This window comes from Anastrepha ludens, chromosome 3 (genome assembly GCF_028408465.1).
Source record: "Anastrepha ludens isolate Willacy chromosome 3, idAnaLude1.1, whole genome shotgun sequence".
NCBI lineage: Eukaryota > Metazoa > Arthropoda > Insecta > Diptera > Tephritidae > Anastrepha > Anastrepha ludens.
This window is the reverse complement of record NC_071499.1, coordinates 129,958,027-129,981,016: the sequence shown is the minus strand read 5'-3', so window position 1 is coordinate 129,981,016 and position 22,990 is coordinate 129,958,027. Positions and strand designations below refer to the sequence as shown.

The following is a 22,990-nucleotide window of genomic DNA, read 5'->3' as shown; positions in this document are numbered from 1 at the left end:
GATGACCAACAATAGGTAGATGATATATCTCACATGGACGAATTAAACAAGATCACTTATTGAGAGGAGAAAGAAAAAGTAAATTTTCGCGTTTTTGACACCAAGTTTGTTGTTTTTAAATACGGCAATTGAGTACGATATTTAAATATTAATATTAAATTAATAAAAAGGTATAAAATATTTTCATAATAGAAACTTTTTTACAATTGCGGAGTAATATTTGTGATCTTTAGTAATTGATTCATATAAATATTATCATGCGCTCGCAATCAGCCCTGTCAGAGGGAAATTTTGCTCGCTCATCGCGAAGGCGAAGCGAAACGAAAAAACTCGAATAGATTTTCTGGTCACAGTCCTTGTGAATTTTGAGCAGTTAAATTCGTGCATTAAAAATGTTTTAAAATTACTAAAAATTAACAAACTATAATTATTGAACTCGAAAAAACTTAAAAAAACTAAAAGCAAGTTTTGAAATAAATGTCTTGAAGGAGAAAATGTGTTGAAAATTAGTCCCACAACGGCAGAATGAAAAAATAAGTGGTGGCTGTGTGTGTGTAAATGTGCAAAGCAGAACCAGAAGGTGGAAATACGGCGTGAATGAAGAAACGTAGATAAACGGAAAGGACTAGAGTGGGGGCAGTGAAGTAGTTAGAAAGGCGAAGCAAGTGGAAGTATATTTTTTGTGTGCGTAGCTGTAGTCATCGAATTATTGAAAACTGTCTGTTTAATGCAATGTAAGGTGGCGAGTTGGTTTGCTTGTAAATTTCTGTAAACAGTTTGTGTAAAATCGCTTTCACCAAGACCATAAACGCTCTCGATTAAATTGTGTGGTATTTTGTGAGTTGAGTGTTACCATCAAAGTGTGGACGCAGTTAACATAATATTGCGTAAAGTATGCGACAAAAATAAGCATGAAACAAACAGACTAAGTTTAAAAATTCTATCCAGAGTTGTGAGAAATGGCATATGACGTGTTTTCCCAACTAGTGCATAAAGAAAAAATGAGGCAATCTTATGCATGTCATGCGCGAATAGTGTAAAAGTCGAAGTAATACAGAAAGTCATTTGCTTCAAAAATAATAAATTAATTAAAAAAAAAAATAAATTTTCTTTGGCTCGTGTTAAATAAGTTTACGTACTAGTTTTAATTTTAAAAAGTCATTTTAAGACTAGTAACAAATTGGATAATTTTTAAATTTCCTTTTTATTTGATACTTTCGGTTTTTGCGAAAAACCCAGTGTTGCATTTGTTTCGGTCAAATCAAATATTGGTATGTATTTAGAGAAGGGGTACATAAAGAAATCTTCTGATATACCGTGAATATTTGAAGTCAAAATACAAATTTTGTATAATTTTTGCAAAAGAAATTTACCGTACTTGGGATTCTAACCTTAAAAAATGATCTTTATGCCGTTTTTGCATTTCGTCGTGTTTTCTTTTTTTCGGTCGTGTTGTTGCTTCACAATGACTCCCCTTTTTGGTATAGTTTTGTCTCTTTCGATCAGCAGCGGTTGTGGTATGCGGCATATCAAGCTAAGTGGTTGAAATGGCTTGAAAGTCTTTTGACTATTCCCTGTGTTTTATATTTTACTCTTGTGTTTGTTACGCAGCAAAAAATCGTGTAAATTGATAGAAAAATTTTATACGATTCAAAGAAATAGGGAAGAACTTTATTGAAAAATAATAAAAAATCATTAAAAAAGTACCATCTAAAGTAATGAAATACATATATTGGAATGAAATTAATTAGTTTAATTTTATGCTCTGTGTTTCACTGTTAAAAAATGGTGATATGCATTAGATGCTTTTCAGTGGTTAAATTGAAGGAATTAAAAACATTGTAATATAACTTGGAAATGTCAAGTTATTATAGTTATCCTTTTTAAATAAACCCACCAGCAGGCAGATCAAGAACAATTGAATTGAGACTCTTATTGGTTACGAGGAGCCAGCGCAGCCATAGCTGTTGTGAATACATACGCCAACGTCGCCATAGCCACGTACGTCTGTGGCGTGAGCACTGGCTTTAGGATAACAAACCTAACCATTCAATGGTATTGGAGACGGCCTGATTTAAAGTATAACTCGTGTCACTGCGTTGGACAGTATTCCGCCCACCCTAACAATCGTCGTGCGTTTTTATATTAGATAATTTCCTCGTACTGTCATTGTTTCAAAATTTAATTTCGATTCCAAGGCCAATCAAGTTAAACCTATAGCATTTTAATGGCACTTGTTGGCCCTACTCCCCTTTTGGTGCGAAAAAATGAACAATGAAATCAGTGGTAAGACTCTTCTATCTGTCACCGCATCGATCGCCGCCGCCATCATACCTGATACACCTATTGTGTCCATAGCCGGTGCCACATTAAGTGAAATCACCACCACAACCACCTCAACAACCACAACACCAACGCCCACACCAACACCAACATCCTTTATACCATCAACTAGAGCCAACAAAGACCATAGTATCGCCAATTTGCCAAACAATCCAATGTCTGATGCTGCTGCCACCAAGTCAGCAGGAGGCAACGGTACTACCACTGCCAACGCCGCTGCAACCAATATAACAACATCGAATGTGTCGGCAGATGCAGGTGGTATAGCCGGTAAAAGTACCACACTAGAGCACGCAACTATTGTGAATGTTGCCCATGCTGGAAAAACAGATGACGCTACTACAAATACAACAATCGACACAAAGGTAAGTGAGGCATTTATTTAGCTTTACTGCTATGTATACATATATATATATTAGGAGAACTAAATCTCTTAGTAAAACCTTGAACATGTACATATATAGCCTTTTAAGTTGCGGTGCCAATAAAAGGCATATATTTTGCTACTGTTTATTGCTAATAGCTCGTTTTAGAAAATTGTGTGTGAACGAAGGGCCGCTACACATCGGTTTGATTAGAGAGAACAAGTTATGAATTTGTGTTGATCAATGTGACAACGAAATAAAAAAATATAAATCAATAGCACGGCCTTTAAAATATACACATTGCACTTGGTGTACACATATTAATGTATGAATGTCCGTTTGCCAATGTATGAATGTCCGTTTCTTTGAAGCTATTGCTTTCTAGCTTATACATTTAACAAAGCGTTCATAATTTTCTTCAGCTAATTATTAACATCTATTTTGCCACCTTCAGAGGGCAAATGATAGCGATACGGTGCCATATGAATAGTAATTTTATGAAATATTGTGAAATGATATGACAAGACAAGTGATTTCCAAATTTATTCATCGAAATAAATTAGAAAAATGAAAATACAGTAACATCCATACATATGTATTTCGCAAAATAAATTTTATATTCATAATTTTCCATTTGTTTCTATACGAATGTGTCATCAAATTAGGCCAAGTAAACATTGTAATAACAAAATTTGAAATAGTATGACTTTAAGGAAGATCAAAAACAGCGGAAAATGCCGACCCTAATATTTTCTCAAAATGGAGATACTTATTAAATAAATCTTCAAAGAAATGTATGTAAATGGAAATGCAATCTTTCTAATCTGCGGCATTGTAAACCCGAGGAAAAATGATTCTTAACCTTCAGTCTTTGACCAACACTATCTGAAATGACCGCCATTGAAATTGCCTACACATTTTAAATTATGTGTTGATTTCTGAAAATTTAAATAGTTTATGTGTATTGTTAGCTACCTTAGCCCCAACACACATTTTCAATTAAGTAGGTACTTCACTATTGTCAGTGCATTATAATCAATGTGCGATGTCTGAATGTATGAATATCTTTACAAAGGGTTCGGTCTTGTACATATTTTTAATTGTGTATATTAACATATTCTTACATTCATATGCACATATGTGTGTACGTACATAGACAAAAGCGTACACTTTTTTGCATTGCCATAAGGTGTACTTTGGCATTCAAAGTGTTTGTCAAATGTTTGCTGTTTGTCACCGCACCACACCTATCATTCTTTGCACACTGATAGGACGCACTGGTGATGAAATAAAAGCAGCATTCACCAAAATCTATTCGTCGTATATAATTTTTCCTATCAGCACCTACTTGATAAAAAATAAAAAAAAGAGTGAAAATATAGAAAACCGCAATGTACCGTTATTGGTGAGCGCTAGTCAACTCCCAAACCCAAAAACAACTGTGGCTCGGGCCGAGCAAAATGATTTGAAATGGCTGGATTGTCGCTGGAACGCACATTAAATCGTTGCTGTTCGGTGTGTGTCCGTCTGCGAGTAAGTAAAGTGGTAAAGTGTTTTAATTGAAAGGCAAACCAAAAACCGCATTACTGCAACGGTGCCGCGACGCAAGCAAGAATTGTGTGCATACATACATATACTTTATAACTCTTTACTTATTATAGAGAAGAAATATTAAAATTAACATTTTTGTGATATTGTCGGTCTAATTTTTGTATTCCTAATTTTGTTCTTTTAAATGTGCCAATAAATATATAAATAATAATACTTAAATTGCGAAGATAGAAGTTTAAGAATTTAAAAAGATTTCATATAAAGAGAATTATTGAAATTTACATTTTGATTAACGTGAACTTTATTATGTACCTTAGGAGTGTTTCATTCAGTAACCCATACAATGTTTAGTCTTTAGTCTTTTCATGGTTCATAAGCTCAACTAACGGATTTTATTAAAACAGAGAATTATTAAGGTTAGGATCGTACCGTATTAAACAATGAACTCCAAAATTATACTGTAGAGTATACGCGAAAAATAAAATAAAATTAAAATATTTCTCAAACAGTTACAAATTCTTTATATTTAATACTAGTATGTTATTTTTATGCTCTTCTAACAGCACAAATCAATGTCTGTATATATTTTTTTTAATATTCATCGAGTGAAATTTGGAGTAAATAATGCCGGATCAACAACTATGTTGTTCCTGTAATTTAGGCAAAAATATAAATTTAAATAAAAAAAATAGCATTCAAGAGTTACAAATTTCAAATATCATGTATTCTTGTGTGTATGTTGGTGGAGTCTTCTCCATTCGCAAATGAGTACCAAACACATTTTTCTTTTTTACCGTATAAAACAAATTACAATTAAAAGTTTTCTGAACAAACAGAATTTCAATATTTCGATTTATATTTTCTAATTTACAATTTACAACATCTTCAAACATTATTTCAGAAATCTGATGTATCTGATTTAGAAGAACCCGATTTAAAAAAGCTCCTCGAAGAGGCCTATACATATAAGACGCCCAAAGATAAAAAAGACAAAAGTGAGATATTTTTGGTAAGAAGCTCTCAAAGCAGTTAATTTCTGACAATTAATTAAAAAATCGACTATATTTACAAACATTTTATCCTTCAGGACTTGCTACAAAAAGTGGAGAATGAAGATCTGGGCATAACATCGACACGTTCAGATAGTCATCGTCATCATCCACACTCCCAGAACCGCCATCAACAAAAACAGGGTGGCTCTCTGCAGGATCTTTTACAGCTGCCATCTGATTATCGACGCCAAAATCACACATCACGTCACAAGAAGAACTCGTCTGTATCATCCCGGCAGCGTGAAGGTGGTAGCTTGCCCAGTAATGTCAATGTTGCCAATTGTTTACTAAACAGTTTTGAGCAGCAGGCTTCCGTTTACGCAGATAAACGTGTTCGCCGTGCGTTTTTGTTAGGTGTCGAAACCGCTACGGTTGCTTTGAATAATAACAACACATTGGTCGGTGTAGTTGGTGGTAATAACGTTGTTAGTGGCCAAAGTACTAACTCCAGTGGTAGCGGTAGCACAAACTCAGCGAGTTTGTGTAGCAAGGAAAGTGGTAACAGTGTTGGTGCTAGTGTAACAAGCGTCAGTGGCGGCAGCGGAAGCATGGCAACCACAGCAAGTGGCCATAGTGTTGGTGGCACGATGGCAACTGGCGCAGGTATCGTTAACACCACTGTGAAAAACGCTAATTCCATTAGTTCTAGTGGTGATTATATCATTAATATTGGCGATATGATGGATATACAACAACAGCAGCAAATCCTGCCTTCGAAAGCACAAGATGGAGGGCAGGTAAGTGAAATGCATGCCGTCTTAATGAAATATTTTATTCCTGTTACTTATAATTCTGGGACAGGGCTTGCCGTTTTACGAACGCGTGGATATTGATATGCGTATACCGCGTCCAAACTTACATCGTGGTGAGGGTGGTGAGTTCGCACCGTCACGTGCCCATCATTATGTCGACGAAGTGATTCGTTTTCATCAAATCGATGGCGGAGAAGATGGTATGTGTGAGAGTGGTGAAGTGGCCATTTCGGTTAACGCGCTTGGTAACACCCTGAAGTCAGCTGCTGCGTCCTGTTCCCTCCCGATGCCGTTAGACGAACGTTACCGGTCCATTAAATCGGTGATGGGCGAGAAGGGCGACGGTGCTGCCAGTTTAAATGCGTCAGTAGCAACAAAGACTTCCGGAGCAATAGCTCCAAATAGTATCAGTTCCAACAACAATACAAACAACATGGGCAGCGGAAGTGGCAGCAGCAGCATTGGCATAGGCAGTTATACGAAATCAATGCCACTGGCGGTAAGTAAATTGGGTGTGAAAAAAATGAAATACTTAGCAAATAATATTTTTGTTTTGCCAGCGTCAAATGGACGAAAATGGCAATGACTGCGAGCGCCAGCAGCACAGTAGCAGTAGCAGCATTATAGTTAATGCAGGCCAATCGCAGGCGAAGGCCAAAGCTAAGAAGAAGCCACAAAAGGACAATACCATACCCGTTGATGTAGAGAATGAGGCTGGTTACCGCGGTAAAGATCCAGTAGAAGTGTTGGTAAAATTTATTGAGAGTACAGAAGAAGATAACAAGCAAGGCGGAAGCGGCGGCAGTAACAATAAATTTGCTGAAAACAGCAAAAGAAAAGAACGCAAGAAGGAAAAGGTTAAGCAGAATAAGATGAAGAAGAGCAACTCACTGGAAGAGTTACGTAGTTGTGCCAAAATCGATGTTGGTGAGCTGAAACAATCGGCCGCTACTACAGAAAGCAACAATGTAACGATGCGCAGCAAAGGCACAGGCGGTGGTAAGGGAGCTAAGAACAATTCTGCCTCCACAGCGGATATAAATAAGAATTTTGACGGTAGCAGCAAAGAAGTGACTGGTACGGTCACAACTAGCGTTGGTAAACAGGCAGCTGTAGTAGTTGTAACAACAACAACAACAACGGCAACAACAGCGAATAATCGTAAAAGTGAACGACGATCATGGGGCACGGAGGAGCTTCAGTATCTGGGCACAGAAGGCAGTGCGAGTGGTGCCGGCAGCATCAGCGGCTCCATTGCAAATAGCATTGAAGAAAAGGCCAAGGACAGAAAGGAAAAGAAAGGCAAGGAAAAAGAAAAGGATAAAGAGCGCGACATCGATAGGGAGAAAGATAAGGGAAGAGACAAAGAGAAAGATAAAGAGAAAACTAAAGATAGCGTGGAACATGATAAATTAACAAATAATAAGGTGGACGGTAATACGAAATTGGAAAGACATGATAAAACCGAAAAAGTAGAGAAGACAGATAAGTCAGAAAAAGCGGAGAAATCTGAGAAAACAGAAAAGCTGGAGAAACGCAAAAAGTCCGAGAGCATATTGCAGTCGTCCACAACTCCAACAAAATCCACGACTCTCACTGCCACAAATTCGGAACGGCAAAATAATCAAACAGCCAATACTCCGGTATTCTCCGCAATCGATTTATTATCGATGAATACGCTAATATCCGAGACTGCCGAATTCCACGTGGTCACAAAGAAAAGGAAGCCAAAGAAGCAGCGCGCTTCCATCGACGAAACCCATTTCACGCAGGGCGCGAATTATAATAACAGCACCAGCCACAATAACTACAATTATAACAACAACAACAACAATAATAGTAATAACTCAGGCACACCAATCGGGTTTTCACGTGCGCACAATCTTGTTATAAATTCACAGAAATTCGGAAATAACAACAATAACAATTCGTCAACGTTTGGCAGCCAGCAACAGCAACAATCTCGATACAAATACTACAACAATAATACCCATGGACTTAACACTTATGGTAACGGTGGTAGCAACAATAGCAACAGTGATGGTGGGCGCCTTGACTATCACAACAACTATAATTCCAATTATAACAACAACTATGCCAATAGCAACAACAGCAATCATTCACATCAACAATGCGGCTATCAACAGCAAAACCAATACCACCACCACCATCATCAGCAGCAAAACCAGCATCAGCAGCAACAACAGCAACAAAATGTTAATGCTCACAACGTTAGCGGCGCCTCCACAGACAAGTCACGTCGCAAGTCAACTTCCTCAGTGCCACCCTCGGAGAAATCCGATTCAAGTGATCTCGATTCGGTGCATTCCTTGCCCATAGAATCAACAGCAGCATCAGCTTCAAAGAGCAAACAACGTCATAAACCTGCCTCATCCACCACTACGACGCCCGAAACACCGAAGAGTACGACAAGCGGTGGATCACCTGCATCAGCGCCCATTTCCTATGCCCATATTGCCGCCGCAGCAGCAGTTGATCGCTGGCCGAACCTGGATGCAGCCAATAACAACAATATAGTGACAAACGGCAGCGGTAGCGTGGGCGTCACCAATTGTGCATCAGAGCAGCCACAGCAGCACGTAACTAATGCTGAAGTCATACCCGCCTCTCAGTCGAACCCAAATAACATTTCCACCTCCGCAACAGCGGTTACTTCCTCAGCAACAAGTTCAGCGGCTAAACCGAGTAAGAGCAAGAAGCTCGCTAGTAAACCCGATTTTCCCGAATTAGTTGCCACCAATGCGATGAATGCGACGATTGCTGATATCAACAAGGCAACAACAACCCCTCAAACAGTGTCGGTGACCACCGGCACGCCGAAAATAATTTCGTATTCTCAGAGTTTGGTTGCTGTTCCCACTCAACTAAATACAGCGGTGAACGTTGTAAGCACTGCTAGTGGCGAAAAAACAGCCGGTACAGCAGTCGAAGCCGTCAATTTGTCTCTTAGTGTTTTAGCCAGTAACACCGTCCCAGATGTCAGCAAAGTTGACACCATCAGTGGCAGCACAACACGTTTGTCACATCAACCGATGCAACACCAACAACAACAGCAGACTCTACAAAAATCGAAAAGTGTCGAACATGAAAGTTACAGTTTCAACAGCAGCAATCTGGATCAGCAATATCCCGCACTTGAAAAAACTGTGAAGCGCCACAGTGCCACGAACGTGTCGATTTCACCACCCACTGCTGCCGGTAGCACTAATGCTATAGCATTGGCAGCCACCGCAGCACCTCCGACAAATGTTTCGAGCACGGCCAAGTTTAATTTCGCAGCAGCTGCTAAGCAGCAAGCGATCAAAGGCGGCGGTATTGGATCTCAGCCGATTACCACGACGTCGTTAAATACAACGGAACCGCCAGTTTCCGAGTTAGCGGCGCAAACACCCCAAGTTGCAGCAACAGCTACCTCAAGCACGAATTATTCAATGACAACGCCAGCTCCAACATCGGCAGTTTCATCTACGAATGCAGCAATAGCCGGAGCAGCAATATCTGTGGCATCATCAGGAGCTACAACGACGCGCAAGGTAAAGGAAAAATCACCAACTGCTGTGTATATGCCAACAACGACCAACACGAGTGCAGTAGCACAGCCTACCACATCAAATATATCACCCAATGTCTCTGATGCTGGTGCTATCAATACAGCGCGGAAGAGCAAGAAAGAGAAGGCGCATCAAATGTTGGCCTCAGAAGTAGCCATGGGCTTAGTAGCAACTATTGAGCCACATGGTCATGTTGCCCAAAAATCGAGTACTGCCACCCAGACACAATCGACATCCATGGATGTAGTGGTAATGGCCATCAAACCTACACGTTCACCAGTTTTCGTTGCCGGCGGCGAAACTGGTGTGCCTTCACATACATTGGGCAAAACTCAAAGACAGCATATGAGCAACTCCAGCGGCAGCTACAAAAACAATACTGCGTCTGGCGTAACTGCAACAAGCCAAAATGCCACCACAGCTACTGTGGGTGGATCCATCAGTATTAGCAGTGCTAGTAACCGGCCCGCAGTTATTATTTTGAACGATGATCGCTCCGGCGATAGTAGTATTGAGTTTACATTCGGTGATTTTAACGAGGACGAACTTAAGTTCTTTGATGAAAGCATCGCTGAGGGCGTAGATGAGTTTGCTGCTGGTTATAACGATGAGCCGACGCAGAAGCAGTCACATCAACAGGAGGTGACTTCTGAGGTAAAAGTGGCCCCTAAAACAATATGCGCAGCTACGTCAACAGCAAGTTTCATTGATTCTGATATAGCATCAGATATGTTACCTGGCGCCAAAGCAGCACCAGCCAAGCAATCGTTTGTCGATCTTGAGAATTCTAATCAGATATCGGCGATCACTGCGATTACAACTAAAGAAAGTGGCAATAAATTGAAAGCTGGTGCGGCTTCGGAAAGTGGTGCCAGCAACAATAGTGTCATTGCGTCCCTCGGTGCGCAAAACAGTGGGAACAACTGTAGTAATGTCGGCAAATCGTCTGCAGCGCAAACCGCTGATTCTGAACAGGCGGAGCCGCTAGAGAAACAACAGTTGCTGCAAAGGAGAAGCAGTGAAACGCCACAATTACAGCAACTTGAAACTTGCAATGACATTGAGACCGCAATTTTGGCTGCGGCGCGTGCAGCGGCCGAGCAGCAGCATCAACAGCCAATGCAACCACCGCCACCGCCATCGCAACAACAACAGCGCTCATATCGCCATAAACACCAACATCAGCAACAACAATACAGAAGTACATCTTACGGAAATGCCTACGACCCACCACCACATCGTGAACATCGATCACAATCCGCGTACACAAGAGACACGCCAAATCATTACCAGCCACAACAACACCATTATCATAATCAATACCATCAACAATCACAACAACAGCAGCAGCACTATCATTATCATCAAAGTGGCAGCAGCAACAGTGCCTCGCGCAGTCGTAGTAGCAGCAGCAACAACAATAACAATTCATATGACGCATTGGGTAGCACACCGCCGCCACAATCTCCAAATCCATCACCATCGGTTGTGGTGAATATTCAACGCAAAGAATTTGACATACATTTCATACCGCCAATAATGTCGAACGCATACAGCGCATTGCAACACAATGAGATCATTGTAGATTTCATTGGCTCCGGTAAGTATATATATATATAATTGGCGCGTACAACCTTTTTGGGTGTTTGGCCGAGCTCCTCCTCCTATTCGTGGCGTGCGTGTTGATTTTGTTCCACAAATGGAGGGACGTACAGTTTGAAGTCGACTGCGAACGGCAGATATTTTTTATGAGGAGCTTTTTCATGGCAGAAGTACACTCGGAGGTTTGCCATTGCCTGCCGAGAGGCGACCACTATTAGAAAAAACGTTTTCTTAATTTTGGTGTTTCACCGAGATTCGAACCTACGTTCTCTCTGAATTCCGAATGGTAGCACGCACCAGCCCATTCGGCTACATTCCCATGGCAGCCGGTTCTACGTTACCGGAATGACTCGGGTTTTTCCCGACCAAGGGCTGCCGCCCCAGTACACTAGCCCTGTCTAGTGTATCGTATATCACCCCACCCCTTACGTCACAGGAGCAAACTCTCGCAGCAAACCTGCTCCAAATGCTTCTCCTCAGGGCTGGAGTCGAATCCAACCCTGGGCCAGAGGTATTCTACTGCTGCGTCTGCCATCAACGGCTCCACCCGAACTCCACCTCGGTTAGGTGCAATAAGTGCAACGGGTGGAGCCACCTTAAGACCTGCTCAGGCCTTAAGTCGCACAGGGAGTGGTCCACACGGTATGTGGCCACGTGTTGCTCCCGCCAACAGGCGTCTAATGCCTCCACGGCTACCACACCCCGGCACTACCAACCGCCACCACAACTCACACCTCCACGGTGAGGAGCCTATCGGAGCAACACAACTCCCCTTCAAACCCTCCCATCCCTTCCTGCTCCAACCCCAGTGCGGGGACAAACCAGCAGCTCCTGGTCCCCCGTACAGTCTGTTCCGTGTGTCAGACCGTAATACCTCGGAATCTGGTATCAGTCCAATGCAATTCCTGCAGTGGCTGCTGCCATTTTCGGAGATGTTCCGGCCTGCGCACCACCCGTGAGTGGACAACTGCCTACGTTGCCCCCTGCTGCAGAGCTCTGCACCCACTACCGCCACCGGAGGCGCGGCCGCCCACCACCATCAGGCCGCAACAACCACAGTGGATTGCGCAGCAGGTCCAACGTAGACAACGCGTCCCTCACCCCCCGGATTACACTGACCTCACCGAGAAGCTTCAAGCTTCTCCAGTTTAACTGCAACGGACTTACGAGTAAGGTCGACGAGATAGTCGACTTTATGAGCCGGCACAGTATCAAAATAGCTGCGGTCCAGGAAACAAAGTTGCACGCTAGGTCATCTCTGATCACCAGGGATGGCTATAACGTGCACAGACACGATCGCGAGCGAGACAATGGTGGTGGCCTAGCGTTCATAGTCCACCACACAGTGCAGTATCGTCTCATCGATGAAGGAATCGACCGCAGGGACAGCACCGTAGAATGTCAAGGCATAGCTGTCCGGTCAGGCGATTCCGAGCTCGAAATCTTTAATGTATATATACCCCCTGTCACCTGCTGCCCGGCAGGATATCACCCTGATATAGGTGCGCTCATCAGAGGTGAAAACCGATTGGTTGTAGGTGACTTTAATGCGCATCACGATCTTTGGCATTCAAGCCTGCCAAATGATCGTAGGGGACAGCAATTGGCAGAGCAGATAGACGACTCGACATTCAGCACTGTGAACGACGACGCCCCCACCAGGGTAGTGGGCAATTGTAGCAGCTCGCCTGACCTAACAATAGCTAGCGCGGGTCTGATAAATAGCATAACGTGGCGACCTATGCTATCGCTTGCATCAGACCACTTGCCCATTATCGTCTCGATTGAGAGACCTGTCGATTTCGTTTCCGCGAATCACCGGTCCTATTTTAACTTTAAAAAAGCTAATTGGGTCGGCTTCGCGGAATTCACCGAGGACACCTTCGCCGCTCTTCCCATCCCCACTGATGTCCGCGTAGGCGAACGCGCATTCCGCAAGGTGCTCACAGCTGCTGCGGCTCGCTTCATCCCAGCTGGATGCTATAAGGACATCCGTCCTCATTTCCCAGCAGAAGCAGCCAGTTTAGCAAACGAGCGTGACCACCTACGCCAGGCCGATCCCGGGGATCCCCGCATAAGGGATCTCAATTTGGAGATCCGGCAACTGGTAAATCAACACAAGCGGACTAAATGGGTTGAGCACCTGAAGACTTGTAACCTCACCTCCGGAGTGAGTAAGCTCTGGTCCACCGTTAGGTCCCTGTCGAACCCGACGAAACACAACGACAAGGTGGCTATCACCTTCGACGGTTGTACTTCGTCGGACCCGAAAAGATGCGCGAGCTATTTTAGCCGGCTGTTTACACTGCATCCTCCGGGCGACAGAACCAAACGTCGTGTTACCAGAAGGCTGCACAAACTGACGAACGACAGTGCGCCACTTACTTTCTCCGGTGATGAGGTTCAGGGGGCCATAAACAAGTCGAAATCATCGAAAGCCATTGGCCCTGACGGACTAAACGCGCTGATGCTGAAGCATCTGGGACCCCTGGGAGGAGTAGGATACCTCACAAGGGTCTTCAATTTGTCTCTGGCCACTCTCATCATCCCTGACAAGTGGAAAGCAGGGAGAGTGGTCCCACTATTGAAACCTGCGAAACCCGCCAACCAAGGGGAGTCTTATCGGCCGATAACTCTCCTTTCCCCAGTAGTGAAGACACTTGGAAGCCCTCCTACTCCCACTCTACACGACACACCTGGCCCCAGCCCCACATCAGCACGGATTCCGACGAGTGCACAGCACCACCACGGCACTCACCGCCATAAACGCCCAGATAAATCGCGGGCTTAACCAAAACCGCCCCTGCGAAAGGACTGTCCTAGTAGCGTTGGACCTAAAGAAGGCTTTCGATACAGTCAGCCATTCCACGCTACTAGATGATATTTATCAGTCGACACTCCCGCCAGGGCTGAAGAGGTGGTCCGCGGACTACCTGAGCGGTCGGCACTCGTCAGTGATTTTTCGAGATCAAATGTCAAAGCAGAGGAAGATTAAGCAAGGCGTACCGCAGGGTGGTGTCCTTTCACCCTTGCTTTTTAACTTCTACATCTCGAAGCTCCCCCAACCACCAGCGGGAGTTTCCCTGATCTCATACGCTGACGATTGCACGATAATGGCGTCGGGCAATGACATCGATGGCCTGTGTTCCAAAGTGAACAACTACCTCACCGACCTTTCTCGCTTTTTCACTGCGAGGAATCTCCAACTTTCCCCCACCAAGTCCACGGCGACCCTATTCACCACCTGGACAAAGGAGGTCAAGCTGTCCCTTAAGGAAAAAGTCGACGACACACCAATTCCGACTGTGAATAACCCCAAAATTTTGGGTGTAACCTTTGACAGCTTGCTCTCCTTCTCTGCACATACAACCGCAATTGCCACTAAAGTCCAAAATCGCAACAAGGTCCTCAAATCGCTGGCCGGCAGCACTTGGGGCAAAGACAAAGAACTGTTGCTTTCGACATTTAAGGCAATTGGCCGGCCGGTTCTAAACTATGCTGCGCCTGTCTGGTCGCCTGGTACTAGTGATTCGCAGTGGACAAAGCTTCAGACATGTCAAAATACCGCCATTCGGACAGCGACCGGGTGCCTCCTGATGTCACCCATACAACACCTACACAACGAGGCACAAATGCTCCCAGTTGCGGAGCACAACAAATTGCTCAGCAAGCAGTTCCTGCTGGGGTGTTACCGCAGGTTTCACCCCTGCAGACACCTGCTTGAGCCTGAGCCGCCTCCCAGGCACGTCAGGAGACACCTCCTCAACTACGCTGACGAACTCCAGGACAAAACTGACCGAAACCTACTGGACCGGACAGTATTTAGACAGTCAATAAACGACATTCACCGGGAGACCGTTACCACCTTCATGAACTCCCGTCCTGTGAATGCCGTAATCAGAGTCCAACCACCACCTATTGCAGATGAAGAGCTCCAGCTTCCCCGTGAGACTCGTGTAACATTGGCACAATTACGTTCTGGATATTGTAGCAGGTTAAACTCCTACTTATCCAGAATCGACCCCGACATACCAAACACATGTCCGGCATGTGAAGGTACCCCGCACGACACTAACCACCTCTTCACATGCCCCCTCAATCAGACTCATCTAACCCCCCTCTCCCTCTGGACCCAACCTGTCGAAACAGCATGTTTCCTGGGCCTACCCCTAGATGAGCTAGACGAAGACGACCGATGATATACCTACACTGACAGGGCTACCTATGCTGTTAACAACAACAACAGCTACGGCGCACAGTGGGACAAAAAAAGGGCCCGTGGACAAATGAGGATAGAGGTCAAAATTTTTCTTCTTTTTTAACTTTTTGTTTTTTAACTTAAAGCTGATAAAATTGCGCATAACGCCAGCGTTTTTGTTTTTTGAAAAAAAAAAAAAAAATTTTAAATAATTTAATTAATGTTCAAATTGAAAAAAAAAAATGCTTTCCACTTTATACAAGTATATTTTCTTGTAAAATAATATTATTGTCTTAAGGAAGCTTAAAATATTTAAAACCATTATTCACAAATAAATTTTGATATTGGTTGCATTGTTAAAAAATTTATTACATTTGTTATAAACAAATAAGTGGACAAAAGCTGTTTTGCTCGAATTATGATTATTTAATTATTGAATTCAGTTGGATTTTCAATTTTTTTAGTCTAACAGTGATTATGAATGAAACTAATTATTATAAACAAACAAATGTAATGTTATTAACAATTTTTATAAACATTATATTTGTCGAAGTTGTTTATCGCACAAAATTCCTAAAATTTTATCAACCATACACATAGTTATTGCTCAAGATTGACTATATTTATTTTATTTAATAAATTTTTATGCATAGCATTGTTTAAACAAACCTTAATTAACAAATGCCTAGTATTGTTGTTTTTAGTCGCATTAACTTTGTTTTTTTTTTTTAATTTTTGCTTATTTGTAAAATATTTTTTAATCATTTATATAATTTTTCAACTAATAACATTTAGTATTGTTATTAACAATTTAATAAACAATTTTTAAGCGTAAACAATTTTAGTTTAAATCAGGTCATTTTTTCAGCTTTAATTAATGACGTCAAGTGGAAAATGAAGCTACTTAAAAAAATGTCCTTATTAGTTAAAAATTAGACATTTGTTTATATCTTGCCTAATTAACAAACGTATACTCTTAAAATTTGTAGTCTTACAGTCTTCTTCTTTTTTAATTCAGTTCCTAATATTGATAATATTTTTCAAAACTCATTTCATTTCACAATGAGTAATGATACTAATGATTGCCATTACACAAAATTTTATTTATTGATAAGTAAAGCAATTGCTTCTGGCAGCAAGGGTTTTTGTACTTTAGGATACTCTTTTCTTAAGTTTGATATGCACATGTCTGCTGAAATCAAAAGGTAATGAATTAAATCGGTATTAGTTTCAATACGACTGCTTTTTCGGGTATTATCTTGTCTGCATCTTTTGAAATCTTTATTTTTAGCTTCTTGAGCAATGTTTTCACTAAATCTATTTTATCATCTGATAAGGAATGCCTCAATACTTCAATTCTCCTTTTTTTTTGATTTTTCACAGCATTGATCAAAACTTTTTGATTTTTTTAATACCTGTGAAGAAGACTGTACAGAAATCGATAACTTTAAGTTAAGCCAATCTTTGTTTTCCTTTAAAAAATGGTCTTCTCTACCTTGCTGCCAGAAGCAATTGCTTTACTTATCAATAAATAAAATTTTGTGTAATGGCAATCATTAGTATCATTACTCATTGTGAAATGAAATGAGTTTTGAAAAATATTATCAATATTAGGAACTGAATTAAAAAAGAAGAAGACTGTAAGACTACAAATTTTAAGAGTATACGTTTGTTAATTAGGCAAGATATAAACAAATGTCTAATTTTTAACTAATAAGGACATTTTTTTAAGTAGCTTCATTTTCCACTTGACGTCATTAATTAAAGCTGAAAAAATGACCTGATTTAAACTAAAATTGTTTACGCTTAAAAATTGTTTATTAAATTGTTAATAACAATACTAAATGTTATTAGTTGAAAAATTATATAAATGATTAAAAAATATTTTACAAATAAGCAAAAATTAAAAAAAAAAAAACAAAGTTAATGCGACTAAAAACAACAATACTAGGCATTTGTTAATTAAGGTTTGTTTAAACAATGCTATGCATAAAAATTTATTAAATAAAATAAATATAGTCAATCTTGAGCAATAACTATGTGTATGGTTGATAAAATTTTAGGAATTTTGTGCGATAAACAACTTCGACAAATATAATGTTTATAAAAATTGTTAATAACATTACATTTGTTTGTTTATAATAATTAGTTTCATTCATAATCACTGTTAGACTAAAAAAATTGAAAATCCAACTGAATTCAATAATTAAATATTCATAATTCGAGCAAAACAGCTTTTGTCCACTTATTTGTTTATAACAAATGTAATAAATTTTTTAACAATGCAACCAATATCAAAATTTATTTGTGAATAATTGTTTTAAATATTTTAAGCTTCCTTAAGACAATAATATTATTTTACAAGAAAATATACTTGTATAAAGTGGAAAAAATTTTTTTCAATTTGAACTTTAATTAAATTATTTAAAATTTTTTTTTTTTCAAAAAACAAAAACGCTGGCGTTATGCGCAATTTTATCAGCTTTAAGTTAAAAAAAAAAAAGTTAAAAAAGAAGAAAAATTGTGACCTCTATCCTCATTTGTCCACGGGCACTTTTTTTGCCCCACTGTGCGGCGGCCCGGCTCCGTTAAGTTTAATTGAAATTAAAGTTGAGAATCGAGCATAGTAAGTAGTCAAAATGTTACACTTTTCGTAGTCAAAATATTCCTTTGTCAATTTCTAAGCGAATTCAGATGTGAGACGGTAGTGCGATTCGTGTGTTTTTATATTTACGTTTCAAGCGACACTTTTCATGAGCAGAGTAGAATTAGCACCGATTGTTGCTGACTTTTGAACTGGGGCAGTGCACAAGTGGGCGTAGCAAATCCGGAAGTAAAATAAATTACAACAATGTTATGAGAAAATTTCTTTAACTGACAAATATTACCCCATTCATCGAAAGGTTTTCTCAGCTCTACACTGTCCTCTAGTGGGCTTGATATCTAAACTGAATGATAACTGTAATACATATCAATAGACTTTACTCAAATTGCTCTCGAGTTGCTTGCAAATATAAGGATGTGTCAGTCGCCATAGGTTAGGGCTCCTGGATTTGAAAGGGTCCGATGCCGCGGCTTATACATACATACACATTAGGGACCCTAACATCTGAGTGATAGACAAATTTTGTTTACTAATAGTGGACGCCGCTCGGCAACGGAAAGCTTTTCGAGTGTATTAACAATCAGCAATTTGTCTTAACGTCGCTTTTCGTGGCCCTATCTCGATAAAAAACACTCATGGGGCACTGACCGTAGCACAGTCCGTAGGCTGCCACAATGGCAACAAATATGGATTTCATGGACAATCTATTAAAATCGGCACCTGTTAATCAAGGTTGTGTGGAACACATATACTATTATTATTATATGGATTTGGCAATGTGTGCTAAATTGAACACCATTAGCCGTGACATCAAAATTCTATAGAATTTTGTGTAACCTACAAATTACTTTTTTATAAAAGCTTTGACTGAGCGCTGCCGGGTATAAAACTTGAAAAGATACCGCCCACCAGATAGTGCGACGAAAAAAAATTTCTAAGTCTGTTTATTTTCATACCATTATGGTGCGTTTTCAGTTTTCTGTTATCGATATCCATTTCTGTTTTTTCTTCCTTATATAATATAATTTTCCGTTTGCTATCTTTTTATTCGCCAAATATCGATTTCACTATTTTCTTTGTATATTATAGCATGGGAGGAAGTCGCCAAAGTGACGAAATTCTACGAAGGACAATAAAGCGCCGCCCTGGCAGCAAAACAAACAAAACATCAAAAAGAGCAACAACAATTGATTGCGGCCAACAGTGCAGCAGTACAATACCGCAAGGTTCAAGAGAAACGCTACCAAGAGCACCGGCCAAAGTACCATACAAAATCAAGAAGTCTCACACAGCCTTAAGCACAAATTGCCACAGCCATTGGAACCATTTTTGCAGCTACAGCGCTCCTACACTAGAGTGGAGTAGGAACGACTGTTAGCATCGCGCTCTAACCATAGAGGAATAGTGAAAAATAGTTGCTGGGTTGTGGCAGTTAGTGCTACCTTTTGCTGTCATGTATAGCGGCGGCTGTCCATTAATGTGTGAATACATTTTGTGTTTGGGTGGGTGGTAGCGCTATGTTGAACTTAGCACCGCTCAACCGCGTCTTTAGTATAGAAGAGAGGCGTCGGCTGGCGGTGCGTTGTCAAATAATCTACTTGTACGTATAGTTGCTTATTTAAATTATGTAATTATAAGTGTTTAATTATATTATAAAAGGAACTGCAAAAAGCGTAATCACGAAAAAGCAAAAACACAGAAAAAAAAAGCGAGAAACAAAGCATTAACATTAACTGTAGTATACAAGAATATATATATATATATATATGGAAAGGATAATAGACACTACACACTAATCTATGTATGGAATGCAAAGAACCCCAAAAATATATGTATATGTATGGCCTATTGTCTGTACTTGCTTTACGTGCTTTTTTCGTCTTCTAACCCGCAATTACGCTGAATCTTTTACAACTACTATTAATACTATTAATTTAATTAGAAATTAGTGAAAACGAATACGAATTCGAAGCAAGGAGAGCGAGAGAGAAAGAGAGAGACAATGAGAAATTGAGCGCAAAACAATAAAATTAAAAAACAAATGAAAGCAACTGTATGAAGTATGTATGTATGGAAAATACACATAGCTAAAAGTAGCCGTAAAATCAAACTAAATGAAGTTTGAAAAACTATGCAAATATTAATAAAAATCAAAAAAAATAAAAATCAATTATTGAATTCCATACACAAATCCTTTTATATGTATGTAAAAAAACCATTATGGCAATGAAAAAATCAGAAAGCATTGTGAAAAAGCTAAGCACAAAAAAAATGTACTAAATAAATCATTGCGGAGATTAGGCGAAAGGAGGTTGGTAAAAAAGAGTGCGAATGATAGGACGTGCGGCATTTACGCAATCGCGATTGAAACTGTAATTGGCGGCTTGCTTGGATTTGACTGGATGTGCTCTCTCAAAGAAGCTGTAAAAAAACATTTAAGTTATTTACATATATATGATCTAAATGTACTTTATTTAGTGTATATATTAATTTAACATTTGTGCTGCCGTTACAATGCCAACTGTGCTCTCAGAATATGCACCCAGAAACGTATATATTGGTTTAATAAACTAAGAAATAACGCTTAAATAGAAGTTTTGGGCTGTTAAACATTGAACAAGCCCGAATGCAGCAAGGCGTCATGAGCAAGTGAGATTATTCACTTGTGGGCAAACAAGGCGGCAGCGCAAACAAACAATTCAAACAAAAAGTAAACTAATAAGTAGAATAGCAAAGTAACTGGACTGGTTAAATAGTGCATAAACACACACGCGGAAAAAATAAATAAAAGAGAAAAAACATGCCTCACCTGGTCAACAATATTCACAATCACACACGCCGCTCACATTAAACAAAAACAAAAAATATATTTAAATGCATAACAACGGCAAGAAGTCACGCGATATTAAAGCTTATTTATTACTAACTAAACCCTGAAAAAAAAACCAACCAAAATTCAAGACGAAAAAACACGAGTAATGAATTAACCTCCACATATGTATGTAAATACTTTGTAAGTATTTTAAGGTTATTTAAATTAAAAGAAGAAAAAAAACACAGCTTAGCGAGCAACGGCTACGTTAAGCTCTAATGCGTGTTGAAATACGAACGGATAAAATTGATTAAAACTGAACTTTTTTTTTGAAAGCGTTAATTGAAATGAGCTTATTTATAGCGCTTGCATACTATGCATTAATAAAATTTAGTAATAATGGCGAAAACTATAGTGTTGAATATTTTTATTTTCATTCATTTATTTAATTAACGGCATTAATTTTTCGTTCGTAAACTGCGTATTTTTTTTATCTATTTTCGATCTAATTAAATACAAAAAAAGAATTGATATCATTTGTAGAAAAGCGTGATTGCATTTTTTCTAAAAATAGATTAAATCAGGAAAGTCTATTTGGTAGGCAGAGTTAAACTTTCATTGAAAAATTGGCTCCTTGTCGATTAAAAACAAATTATGTGAAATCCAGCGCCTAGTGAGCGTTTCGAAGCTTATGCTATAAAGCGTTTGCGTTCGCATAGCGAGTACCATCGCTTCCATATGACCATATCGCATGACTTGGCCACTTGTTCAAAGGATTTTTGTTGCACCAAATAAATGTATGACTTAAGCGTTTGCAAATTCGCATGTATAGCACCGCTTGGAACGCTACTAAGCTCGAAGAATGCAATCATTGCATAACACATACATACTTATTGTACATTTCTGTAGACTTTTGACAAAACAACTTAATTAGAGTAATCACTCTTTAGCGCGCAAGCATTAAATTGCATAGTTCTAATGCAATATTTAAACCATTCATATCTGTAGCTTAAGAATCTATCCTAATAAATGTTTATAAGAAATGCTAAATATCGGGATTTATAGAACTAAAAGTAAGAGTAGCTAAAGTTAAAGAAGTTGTTTTATCAGAACTCCACGGATTCCACTAATTTAGTTAATAGATAGTGTTTACTTAAATTGCTAAAAAAACTATAAAACTGTATTTATGTTTACGCCGTAAAAATACATTTTTTTCTGCTGTGTGATGTAATTTATATTTCAAATCTCTTAGCAGTTGTAGCAATTGTATTGAATATTTATACCACATGAACTTATCCTTCACTTCTTGCTAATGTATAGAAAATGTTTTGAAGAAAAATTAGCTACTTTATTGCAATTCACTTAAATGGATTAATATGTATATTGTACGAAGCATGCAGACACATAATAAATGCGTATCAAAAGGAATTACGATTACACAAACTGTTTACGTTTTTTTTAAAGCATGAAGGAAAAAAATGCATTTGTTAGTTATTTAAATAAATCCAAAATGCAACTATTCCAAATTTCTACGCAATATATTATCTTCCAACTTGTACATACCGAAATTTAATATATATTAATATATGTATGTACATACATATAAAGTACACAAAAGAGACTTACTACAAAAAACTTGGCTACAGCAAAGATTTCATTGCAAAGGTAAAATAATGATAACAAAAATAAAATAAAAAATAAAAGAACGTAGCAATTAAGGTAGCGCCGCATTAGGTAGATAGCATTTGAATAAATTTTCGGGTAAGTTATTGTAATTAACTCAATCAATGTAGTTATGCAATTGAAAAACATAGAATCCATTTTAAATTCTAAAGAAAAAAAGAAAAAACTACGTATGCATTAGCGCGCGCCTGCGGCTGGTTAATGTTTAAAATTTAAGGAATCAAAAACCAAAACAAAAAAATATATAAAAATTTAAAAACACAAGCCTAAAGAGAATTAATTTGTAAAAAAGTAACATACTAAATTAATTACTGCGTTAAAATCTATGGAAAAAATTTTTCTACGGTGTATTTAGCATAGCGTGCAAAATTTTCGAAATTAAAATAAAGTAAAAAATTATGAATTTACGGTACGGAACTCTTGAATTATAGCAGTCGATATTTTCTGCTTTGGCA

At 39.2% G+C, this 22,990-nt stretch overlaps 1 protein-coding gene across 11 annotated transcripts; it reads left to right on the top strand.

Annotated features, from left to right (window-relative positions):
* The first annotated feature begins 316 nt into the window (after nt 1-316).
* On the top strand, nt 317-22,295 carry LOC128859237 (serine-rich adhesin for platelets). 11 transcript variants are annotated; one of them, XM_054096082.1, is made up of 7 exons: nt 317-580; nt 2,199-2,708; nt 5,161-5,268; nt 5,347-6,048; nt 6,113-6,562; nt 6,624-11,235; nt 19,130-22,295. In XM_054096082.1, exons 2-7 carry the CDS (start codon nt 2,268-2,270, stop codon nt 19,174-19,176), a joined length of 6,360 nt encoding a protein of 2,119 aa, XP_053952057.1. In that variant the 5' UTR covers nt 317-580; nt 2,199-2,267; the 3' UTR covers nt 19,177-22,295. The 11 variants fall into 11 exon arrangements, with proteins under 11 accessions (XP_053952057.1, XP_053952056.1, XP_053952055.1 ...); XM_054096081.1 differs by having other exon boundaries at nt 1,904-2,708; XM_054096080.1 differs by having other exon boundaries at nt 1,901-2,708.
* Nucleotides 22,296-22,990: the final 695 nt, after the last annotated feature.